The sequence below is a fragment of the Myotis nattereri genome (assembly GCF_964212035.1).
Source record: "Myotis nattereri genome assembly, chromosome: 4".
NCBI lineage: Eukaryota > Metazoa > Chordata > Mammalia > Chiroptera > Vespertilionidae > Myotis > Myotis nattereri.
This window is the reverse complement of record NC_138079.1, coordinates 82699529-82710827: the sequence shown is the minus strand read 5'-3', so window position 1 is coordinate 82710827 and position 11299 is coordinate 82699529. Positions and strand designations below refer to the sequence as shown.

Sequence of the window (11299 nt, the reverse complement as noted above, 5' to 3'; positions counted from 1 at the left end):
CGGTCCAGGTGCGGTGATAGGACACCCGCCGCCTCCCCGCTTTAACCCATTCGGCGCCGCCACCTCCAGGGTGCAGAGTCCCAGCCTCCGCGGGCCGCACCCCTTGGGCCCCGGTCACTCAGCCTGGGGAGGAATTAGGGCGGGGCTGAGTGACTGGAGCTGGGTTACTTCACCTCCGCCTCCCCGTTTTCACTTTACAAGGAAGGTTGGAACTACTGGGAACAGGGCTGCCTCCTCAGAGGCAGTGAGTTATTCTGCAACCCGGTTCTCCCCCCATCACCTCAGCATATCAGGGCTCAGAGGCCTCCCCTCCAGCACCTTAATCCCCCTGTGCTCCCCCCAGGGAGGCTCTCACCAACTGTGAGCCCAGCGGCCTGTTCCTAACAAGCTGGGGTGCGGTGGGCAGCCCCCAAGTGGGCCCTTCTCCCCCAACACACTATCACCAGAGTTCTTCCCAGGTAGCAGCAGGAGAAAACTTCAAGCCAACTGGTTTTTCTGCTTGCTGATTTCACCCTAACTAGCCACATGACAGGGCTGGCAGGGTGTCTCAAGGTTGTTGCTGCCCTTAGACCCAGAGCTCTGGCTGGGGGCTGATGTCAGGCTCCTGGGCCAGGCTCAGTTTACCTGGCTCGACAGGTTGGCGTGAGGGTGGGGGTTGGTTCTAATACTACCTTTCTGAATCACCAATGTTATGTCAACTCCCTTCCCCTTCTTCCACCAACTCTAGGAAAACACTGCTTGATCCACTCTCTGAGGACCCCTCCCAGACCTTGGACCAGTCCCCGTCCAGGGCTCACCTGGGCTCAGATGTCCCCATCACTCCCCTAATGACTATGCTGGTAACAAATGATTACACCACCTGGTGTGTGTACCGTCACCAGTGACTTCAAAGCCCTCCTCAGATTAGAACAAAACACCTGCCAGTCCTCAGGCTGACTCAAAGTGGGAGCCATTTATGTATGCGGCCTTAGAGCAGTTAGAACGCCTCCTACTGGTCCCGATTCCATCCAGCATACCCTAAAGGGGGGGAAAGGCCCGTGTAACCCTTGCAAGCCCAGGTGTCATCTCCTGGAAGGGGCACAGATCCAGCCACCAGCTGAACCTTCACCTAAGCCTCAGCTACTGCCCTGAATGTCTCCAAGATCATTCAGTAAAATCACTATTGCCCTTAGCACCAGATGAACCAAACATGGCCCTGGGCCTCTGGGAGCCCCCAGCCTATGGTGGACACAGAGAAGGGCCGTCCTATAATACTGTATAGTAGGCTCTGACACATGCTGTGGAACAGCCGTGGGCAAACTACGGCCCGCGGGCGGATCCGGCACGTTTGAAATGAATAAAACTAAAAAAAAAAAGACCGTACCCTTTTATGTAATGATGTTTACTTTGAGTTTATATTAGTTCACACAAACACTCCATCCATGCTTTTGTTCCGGCCCTCCGGTCCAGTTTAAGAACCCATTGTGGCCCTCGAGTCAAAAAGTTTGCCCACCCCTGCTTTAGAACATGGGGTGGACGAAATTAGTTTCAACCAGGGAAATCTGGGAAGGCTTGAGGAGGAGGTGGCAGTTATCCTGGAATCTGGCACCTGGCTATCTGGAAGGCAGGCACAGCATCCCAGCAGGGGAGTGGGTCATTGCGGTAAAGATCTAAAGGGAGGTGTGCAGTGTCGTTCTCAGGGTGCTTCCTGGGGGAGTCAGAGAAAGGGGAGCATGGGTGGAAACGTAGGTGGGATCGTACTGGGGGAGGTTTGGGATGCGGTGATTGAAGTTTCAACTTTCAACTATGGGGAGTCCCTGAAGGTTTCTGAGCAAAAGAATGCTATAGAAGGAGCAGCCACTCCCCCTGGTGAGGTAGCTCAGTTGGCTGGAGCACTGTCCTGATACACCAAGATTTCAGGTTCTATCTCTAGTCAGGGCACATACAAGAATCAACCAATGGTTGAATGTCAACCTATAAACCAGGAGATCACGGTTCGATTCTCGGGCAGGGCACATGCCCGGGTTGGGGGCTCAATCCCCACTGTGGGGCATATGCAGGAGGCGGCTGGTCGATGGTTCTCTCGTCATTGATGTTTCTATGTCTCCCTCTCTCCTCTCTGAAATCAATAAAAAATATTTTTTTAAAAAGAATCAACCAATGAATGCATAAACAAGTAGAACAACAAATCAATGTTTCTTCTCTCTCTGTCTCTAAAGTCAATAAATAAAAATTTTAAAAAAGAAAGAGTAGCCACTCTCGCAACTGCTGAAGGATGGACAGCAGTGGAAGCCAACTGAGACCTGAGATAATTCACCAATGCCACCTCTACCCCAGACTAGGGAGAAAAGATGGCAGCGGGGCAGCGTTCCAAAGGAAGGCGATTCCTCTGCAAGATGTGCTGAGATCTAGGGGTGGAAAGATTGTAAAGGAGGGCGGACGGGGTAGGGAGAAGATCTGAGCCATTTCAACTCCGATGCCCCCACCAGTACAAACATCTGGCCAGGGTTTGACCGTGGCCACCCATTTTGACTCGTATTATGAATGGCAGACCAGAGGTTCCGGTTTGCCTCAGTTTCCCCATTTGTAAAGAATGGGGTGGGGGGGTGGTTGAAGATAACCTGTAGAATCCCTCCTAGCTCTTTCTCTAGTCCACGATTTCAGGATGGGTAAGAGGTACTCCTTCCAGCCCGTCTGGCGCCCCCCTCCCCACCTCTGGAGCACTGTGTCTCCAAGCAGCCACTCTGACGTTGGGAGCCCCCCTAGGTCTCTCTCCCGCGCCCCCCACTCCCCCGGGCGGCACATAAAGTGTGGCACCCACCCAAGACGGTGGGTGAGGGCAGAAGAGCGGACAGGTGCGGCTCCGAGCGCGGACCAGGCAGGGCCTCCTAGGCCAGCCAAGAGCCTGTCCTGTGGCATCAAAACCCAGGACATCCAGAGCAGCTGGGACCGGATTCCCAGACCGCAGGGCCCAGACTCCCCGCAAGGATTCTGCACGTGCTGAGCGGAGCTTCAGAGCCGGGCCAGACCCTTTGTGGCCCTGCCTAGGCCTGGTTCTCAACCTTCCTAATGCCGCGACCCTTTAATACAGTTCCTCATGTTGTAGTGACTCCCAACCATAAAATTATTTTCGCTGCTACTTCATAACTGTAATGTTGCTACTGCTATGAATCATAATGTAAATATCTGATATGCAGGATGTATTTAGGCGACCCCTGTGAAAAGGTCGTTCGACTGCCAAAGGGGTCGCGACCCCCAGGTTGAGAACCGCTGGCCCGGGGTGAGACCAGGGGCGGTGCTCCCGCCTGCGGGGCGGCGCCGGGGGAATTGACAGCTCTCCAGGATTCGGTCGGGAACTGTGAGCGAAGGCGGTGAATTCCGCGAGGGCGGGCGGGGAGGAGGCGGGGCTGCGGCGGGAACTGGGCGGGGCTCAGCAGAGGCGGGAGGCGGGGCTGCGGCGGGAACTGGGCGGGGCTCAGCAGAGGCGGGAGGCGGGGAACTGGGCGGGGCTCAGCCGAGGCGGGAGGCGGGGCTCGGGCACAGAACGTGCTCGCGAGGTGCGTGCGGGGGAGCGGCTCCCGGGCATGTTCAGCTGGGCCCGCGCCTGGAGGCTCCCGTATGGGGGCCTCGAACTCTCCAGAGTCTGCTTCTCCAGGGTGCCTGTCGCACCCAGCAGCAGCGGCCACCGCGGCGCCGAGCCGAGGTCAGTCAAGGGCACCCGGTGGGAGGCCGTCCCTGAACCCTGCTCCTCCGGTGCGGACCCGACGGCCCCACCTCCTCCGCTTGGCCCCGCCTCCTCCCAGGCCGCTCTCCCAAATCTCTTCCCCAGTCGGCTCAGATCAGCCCCCATCCTTGCCCCGTCCAGGAGATCCGTGCCGCTCTCCTACACGCTTCTGGATGGGGAGGCGGCCCTCCCGGCCCTCGTCTTTCTGCATGGGCTCTTCGGCTGCAAAACCAACTTCAACTCTATCGCCAAGGCCCTGGCTCGGCAGACAGGCCGGAGGGTGAGCTTCCGGGGGAGGCGGAGTCCCGAGGGAGGTAGGGTCGGGGGCGGGGATCCGGGATGAGGCTGAGGCGGGGCCAGCTCCTCTACCCTCACCGCTGGGACCGGGCTGAGCAGTGACAGGTCTCTCTGAGCGAATATGAAAGGAAAGATTGCCCTAAAGATGCAGCCTGCAGGGCACACCCAGGCCCATCCATTCCCTCGTGCTTCCGCTTCATCTGCAGGCTGCAAGCTGAGCTGGGCTCCACTGCCCAGTGCCTAAATGCAGACACCCTTCCCGCTACGGGCCAGCCCCGTGCTCGTTCACCGGGGATGACAGGGGACTTCTCACCTCCCAGAGCAGTCCATCCTTCTGTGCTTCAACTGTTGGAAATTCTTGGCGTCTTCTTTCTCTGGAGTTGCTACCCAGCCAGGCCAGACCTTCAGAGACGTGGTCACACAACTTGGGCCTTCTCTTTTGTGTCAGTGACCCCAGGCTCTTCACCTGGGCCTCCTAGGTCTGGGAACTGGGCCGTCTCACCATCTGAGTCCTTCTTCTGCTTCAGGATCTCTCTCCAGGTTCTCCACCCTCTCGGCCTGCAGGTCTTCCAGGCCTTTGGCTGTCCATGCCCCCAGTGTGGATGCTAGTGCTGCTCCCCTCTCATCCCACTCCCCAGGTGCTGACAGTGGATGCTCGGAACCATGGTGACAGCCCCCACAGCCCAGACATGAGCTATGAGGCCATGAGCCAGGACCTGCAGGACCTCCTGCCCCAGCTGGGCCTAGTGCCCTGTGTCCTCATTGGCCACAGCATGGGAGGCAAGACAGCCATGTTGCTGGCACTACAGAGGGTGAGCCGACCTTATTCAGGGCTTCCTCCCATCCAGTGTAGATCCTGAGTGCCCAGCAGGCAACCTGAGACTCAAAGGAGCCTGGGATGGCCAAGTTCAGGATCGGGGAACCATGCCTGCAACCCACTGTGCATGCCCAAGGCTGGTCCCCAGTCAGTTCTCTCCCACAGCCAGAGCTGGTGGAACGTCTGATTGCCGTGGACATCAGCCCAGTGAACACTACATCCAGCTCAGACTTTCCAGCCTACATGGCAGCGATGAAAACCATAGACATCCCAGATAAGGTGTCCCGCTCCAGTGCCCGCAAACTGGCCGATAAACAGCTCAGCCCTCTTATTCAGGTGATACCCTCAAGACCCTGGATCGTTTGGGTTGGGACCTGTCGAGAGACGAGTGGCAGCCCAAGCCTCACAGGGAGCCCCTCCATCTGCACCCCCCACAGGACATGGCTGTGCGACAGTTCCTGCTCACCAACCTGGTGGAGGTAGACGGGCGCTTTGTGTGGAGAGTGAACTTGGATGCCTTGGCCCAGCATGTGGACGAGATCTTGGCCTTCCCACCACGACAAGAATCCTACCCTGGGCCTACCCTCTTCCTCCTCGGTGGAAACTCTGAATTCGTGCCGTAAGCCAGGCTGAGAGGTGGACAGGGCATGCCTTACCTACTCAGCCCCAGCTTGGGGAGCCTGCCTTGGGGAGGGGTTGGGTGTGGGCAGTGAGTTCCTGAGAGCTTGGGAACACCACAGGGCATATTGCTCTCCACCTCTTCCTGCTCCACCTTCACTTTTCTTTCTCTTCCCTTGTCCCCACTTTCATCCCTTGTTGGCGGCCTTCTCTTCGATGGACAGCCCCAGCCACCATCCTGAGATTAGGCGGCTCTTCCCTGTGGCCCAGATACAGACTGTGCCAGATGCTGGGCACTGGATCCACGCTGACCGCCCACAGGACTTCATGGCTGCCATCCGAGGCTTCTTGGCCTGAGAGTTGCTGGCCAGGGGGGGTCATGTTTGAAACCCCAGGTGTTAAGGCCCTGCAGCTCGTTTCTGTTTCTGCACAGAAGGACTCAAGTGGGCACTAAGGAGGCACAAGGTGCGAAGGTGGTCAGACCTCAAGTTTTAATGAATAAAGATACTGATCTCTCAAGGTTCTGGGCTGAGCGCGCTCACCACCAACGCCCCCACCAACGCTGGGGGAATTGAACCCATGGGGTCCTGGCAGTTCCGGGTTGCATGGGGGCTCTCAAAGTGCTGCTGGACTCTCTCTGCAGCTGACTCTCGACCAGCTGCTTCACCAGCCGCTGCATGTCCTCCTGCGGGCAGGAGAGAAGGTTCGCAGGCAGACCCGGGCCTGTCTCCCTGTACCTCCCAGGCCCAGCTGGCACGTCCGCCCTACCTCCCAGGCCTCCACCTCCTGCCTCAGCCTCAGTTTCTCCTCCAGGACCTCTAGCAGCTGGGCCTCTGCCGCTCGTAACTTGGCTTTGCATGTGTCCAGCTCAGCCTCCACAGCCCGTTTCCTGCCGGTGGCAGAAAGAACAGCCTGAGGCCGAGGACTTACAGATCTGATGCTGGGCCCTGGGCGGGGGGGGGGGGGGGGGGGGCAGATATGGCCACAGCCCCTGCCCTGTGACACAGAAAGTTGCTTGTGTGGCGTTTCTTCCAGGAATACCTGACTCCCCCTCGCCTCTCCCAGCAGGACAGAGTCCTGAGGGTGAGCCAGCACTGCCCCCGCAACTCCCCCAAGCAGCTGCCTCTCACTTGGCAATGGCTTCATCCCGCTCCTGGAGGACTTGGTCCAGCGAGGGCTCTGTCTGGGTGTCCCCCAGTGCTCCAGCCGCTTAGGATTCTGGGCTCTGTTGCAGGGTGGGAGAGGAGGGAATCGTGATTGTGGGCTTGCCTGGATGAGGTACCCCTCTCTGGGCCCTTCCGCCCTGGCCTTGGCCCTGTGCTGATATCAGGAAGGGAAGGGTCTGAGGCACTCTGTATCTGCCCCTTAGTGTCCCGGTCTCATGGACTTGTGAACATAAAGCAGGGACACTTATGCCATCGTGAGGGGTAGCAGGTGTGGTCCATGCCTGGCCGAAGGGTAAGCAGAGAGGGCACGGTGTTTGGACCCCCAAGGAGGAAAGGAGTTCTCACCTGATCCCAAGGAAAGAGAGAAGGTGGGTTGGAGGATACTTACCCCTCAGGGGCCCCAGACAGAGAGGGTGGCTTGTGGCAGGAACTCTTGTCAGCTGGGAGGGGCAGGTGGAGGACATAGCCCTTTGCCCTCCCTTCCTGGCAAGGCACTCCCTGTTAAACCCCGCCTTAGGCAGGCAGGCGGGTCCCTGCCTCCTCTCCTAGATCCTGGAACCCTCCAGCCAGGCCCAGAGCCGCTCTGCATTCCTTACCCAAGGGGGGTGCTCTCCCCACATCAGGAAATGAGAAAGAAGGAACAGAGCCAGGGCTGCTCCAATGCTGAGAAACAGGTGCCCAGCCCCTAACTTGAAGGATTGGCATCTTGGTACCTTGAATGGCATTTCCACACTTAAAACTATAACCTCACCTCAGGAGAAAACAAGAAAAAAGTTTAACCATTCCTGGCACATTCCTCCTAACATCTTTTTTTTTTTTAATCCTCACCCAAGGATATTTTTCCATTGATTTCTAGAAAGAGTAGAAGGGGTGGAGGAGAGTGGAAGGGAGAGCAAGAGCATGGATGTGAGAGAGACACATTGATTGGTTGCCTCTCACACCCACTGGGGAACCTGCAATGGGGGGACCTTGACTGGGAATCGAACTCTTCAGTCCAGGGGCCGATACTCTAACCACTGAGCCAAGCCAGCTAGAGTTCCTAACATCTTTTTTTAAAATATGTTTTTATTGATTTCAGAGAGGAAGGGAGAGGGGGAGATAGAAACATCCCATGATGAGAGAGAATCATCGATCAACTGCCTCCTGCACACCCCCTACTGGGGATAGAGCCCACAACTTGGGCATGTGTCCTTGACCAGAATCGAACCCAGACCTTTCAGTCCACAGGTCGACGCTCTATCCACTGAGCCAAACCAGCTAGGGCTCCTAACATCTTGAATGTCCATCTTCCCTAGCAATATTGCTCTTTATTCCTCCAATATTTCCACCATTCTGATCCTTGAGCATGGATGGGTCTGCTGGGCTCTGAAGGGGGTCTCGGTGTCCCACTCCTCTCTCAGTGTGATTATTGAGCATATCAGTGACATCAGAGGTGTAGAAGGGAATTTTCCCCATTAAGAGGCCTCTTCAACAAGGTTGCAGCTTGAGGATTAGGTCCTCAACTCAACCCTAAGGGGGTGGGGGGCAGTGGAGGAGAGTTACAGTGGGGATACATGGTGATGGACGCAGACTTGACTTGGGGTGGTGAATGCAATACAGTATACAGATGCGTTGTGGAATTGGGCATCTCAAACCTGTAGACTTTTGTTAACCAGTGTTAACCAAAAATTTATTAAAAAGGAACAAAATAGTTCCTATAAGACCCCCCGGAAACCCCTTGCAGACATCACTCCTGATTGTTGGTAGGTGCCATTCAGTCAGGTGCACTTCCAACAGCCAGACTTGACAATTTATCAGGTTGAATCCCAGGCAAAGAGGTGGGTTGAGCTGTATTCCCTGATGCAACACCCCTTTTGTTGAGATTCAGGGTGTTTCAAGAGGCTACTCTGTTCCATGATCCAGACAGGGGTCTCCAGGGCTAGTAAAGGCAAAGCATAGATATAATCACAAAAGGGTGTTGGAGGTCCAGGGGGCAGTGGGAGCACAAGGGCCCCTCATCCCGTTAGTCAAAGGGGGTTCCACAGGAGCTTGTCCACAGGCCGGCAGGAGTCAGCCAGGCAAAGGGCTAACACTTTTTAAAAAATATATTTTATTGATTTTTTACAGAGGAAGAGAGAGGGATAGAGAGTTAGAAACATTGATGAGAGAGAAACATTGATGAGAGAGAAACATCGATCAGCTGCCTCCTGCACACTCCCCACTGGGTATGTGCTTGCAACCAAGGTACATGCCCTTGACCGGAATCAAACCCGGGACCCCTGAGTCCGCAGGCCGACGTTCTATCCACTGAGCCAAACCGGTTAGGGCAGGGCTAACACTTTTGCCAGGTTTGTGGGTGTTTTTTTTTCATTTTAACTTTTTATTTGGAAACAATTCCAAACTAGTCTTTGATGTCCAAACTAGTCTTTGATGTCCAAAAAAAATAATTATTTTAGGATTAAAAAAAATCTCATATGGTATCAAGCATTTACTGGTTGTCATATCTCTCCACTCTCCCTCACTCTAGATTCTAGATTCTCTAGAACAATTAGCAGCCTTTGAGTTTCATGGCCTTGACACATTTGAAGATGACAGAGAAGTTATTTTAAACTGTCCTTCGCCCTGCGTTTGTCCAGTCCTTCCTCATGATTGAACCACTGTTACACATTTTGTGAGGATAAATCACAGAAATGATGATGCTGTGTTCTCGTGTCCAATATCATTCGGAACCAGGACTGGGGGTGTGAATGTTGACCCCTTGATCGTGATTGGTAAGTGTTGGGGAAGGGAGTTACTTTGAGATGTTGAAACTTCCTTTTCTTCATCCCATTTTCACCCGTAGGTTTCAGCATCCATTGCAAATGATGATTTTCTAACTTCACCATTTCTTCTGCACTTATTTGTTGGCATTCTATTGCAAAGAACTGTCTCTTCACCCCCATTTATTTATCCATTTATTTATATCAAATGGACTTCTGGTTTCCTATCTTATTCAATGCATTATAACCCATTCCTATTGCTTATTTCAATGCTCAAGTTGTACCAGGTTTAGGTTTGGTCAATGGGTGCCCCTTGCTGGCCTCTTGCCGTTTTGATATGTGACATCATCCTTTGAACACTGCCTTTCTTTCTGGCTCAGCAAGATAGTCCAGGCTCATCTTGTTTCACCCTTCCCCAGCCTTAGAATCAGCCATTTCTACAAGAGGACCTGTGTGAGTGTGTGTGTGTGTGTGTGTGTGTGTGTGTGTGTGTGTTCATGGCAAATAGTATTTAAAAACCAAGACCTGGTTATTAGGTGTGCTTGTTGCAATTAGGGTAATCTCTGCTCCCAGCCCACTCAGTAGCCACACATTTATACCCACAAACACACACAACTACGTTTATTTTCTTATCTATGCAATGGTTAATTTTATGTGTCAACTTGACTGGTTAAACATTATTTCTGAGTGTGTTTCTGGAAGAGAGTAGTTTTTGAATTGGTGGACTGAGTAAAGCAGATGGTCCTTCCCAATATGGGTGGGCATGATCCAATCCGCCGATGGACTGAATAGGGAGAAAAAGCAGAGGAAGGTTGAATTCTCTCCCTCTTCCTGACCGCTTGAGGGGGGATACTGGTCTTCTCCTGCCCTGGAACTGGTCCTTACATCATCGGTGTTCCTGGTTCTCAGGCCTTTGTACTCAGACTGTACCACCAGCTTCCCAAGTCTCCAGCTTGCAGATGGCAGACTGTGGGACTTCTCAGCCTCCATAATCCGTGAGTCAATTCCATATAATAAATCTCTTTCTCTATATTTATTCTATTGGTTCTGGTTCTCTGGAGAACCCTAACTAATACAATTTACATATATGGAAGAAAGTTTACATTTAGAGCTTAAATTCTAATCCAACAGCACGGGGTTCATCCCAGCTTTACTCCTTTACATATTTTACCCCTTTGCCACAATTGTCTTCAATATATTTCATAATTTTTTCAAATCCCCCGTATGTAGCTAATCTCCAAAAACAACTGGGCTCCTCCTAACTTAAATGCCCTCCTTACATGGGCTCAGCTACTGCAGGGCTGCCCTCCCACCCTATTCCAGTGCCTTCCTCATGCATGGTCCTGGCTGCCAGTGGGCTATCAAACATTTCTAAGAGCTTTACATTCATTCATTCATTCATTCCACAGATATTTATTGAGCACATACTATGTACCAGGCATGTTTCCAGGTGATGGACATAAAACAGGAAGACAGACAAAATTCCCTAATCTCACAGAGCTCACATGCTAATGAGGGGAGATAGACAATAAACAAATGGATGAGTATATAAGAAGGTAAGAAGTCATAACCAATGGACATAAGACACTGGGGGGTAGGGGAGGCCAGGGGATTGTCAAGGGCGGGGAGAAAAAAAGGACACATATGTAATACCCTTTGTACTACTTTAAGCAATAAAACAATAAAAAAAAAAAGAAGGTAAGAAGTGCTGTGGAGAAAAATTAAGCAGGGAGAGAGAATGAGGAAGAACCTGGTGACTGCTATTTTAATATATATATATTTTTTTTATTTCAGAGAGGTAGGGAGAGGGAGAGCGAGAGAGCAACATCAATGATGAGAATGATTTTAACAGCACCTGCCATACTCTATATTCCTCTAAGTTATTTTTTATTCTCTCTCTGCTCCAATATGTCAGCTCCATTGGGGCAGCCAGAATGTCCCCAAATAGGCAAGGATTTCT

The 11299-nt window shown here is 53.1% G+C and overlaps 1 protein-coding gene across 3 annotated transcripts; it reads left to right on the top strand.

Annotated features, from left to right (window-relative positions):
* Positions 1-3478: 3478 nt before the first annotated feature.
* On the top strand, positions 3479-5953 carry ABHD11 (abhydrolase domain containing 11). Of its 3 annotated transcripts, none has more exons than XM_081089915.1 (6): positions 3479-3682; positions 3845-3983; positions 4639-4812; positions 4983-5153; positions 5255-5436; positions 5660-5952. In XM_081089915.1, the coding sequence occupies exons 1-6, from the start codon at positions 3564-3566 to the stop codon at positions 5790-5792; spliced, it is 918 nt and encodes a 305-aa protein (XP_080946041.1). In that variant the 5' UTR covers positions 3479-3563; the 3' UTR covers positions 5793-5952. The 3 variants fall into 3 exon arrangements, with proteins under 3 accessions (XP_080946041.1, XP_080946042.1, XP_080946040.1); XM_081089914.1 differs by having other exon boundaries at positions 3502-3682; positions 3809-3983; positions 5660-5953; XM_081089916.1 differs by lacking the exon at positions 4639-4812.
* The last annotated feature ends 5346 nt before the right edge of the window (positions 5954-11299 follow it).

What these genes read in the sequence shown, in the direction of transcription:
- ABHD11 (XM_081089914.1), top strand. Translation starts at nt 3,564, where the DNA reads ATGTTCAGCTGGGCCCGCGCCTGGAGGCTCCCGTATGGGGGCCTCGAA. An exon ending in AGCTCAGCCCTCTTATTCAG is followed by an intron (nt 5,154 to 5,254) that starts GTGATACCCTCA and finishes CACCCCCCACAG; the next exon opens with GACATGGCTGTGCGACAGTT. An exon ending in GGAAACTCTGAATTCGTGCC is followed by an intron (nt 5,437 to 5,659) that starts GTAAGCCAGGCT and finishes TTCGATGGACAG; the next exon opens with CCCCAGCCACCATCCTGAGA.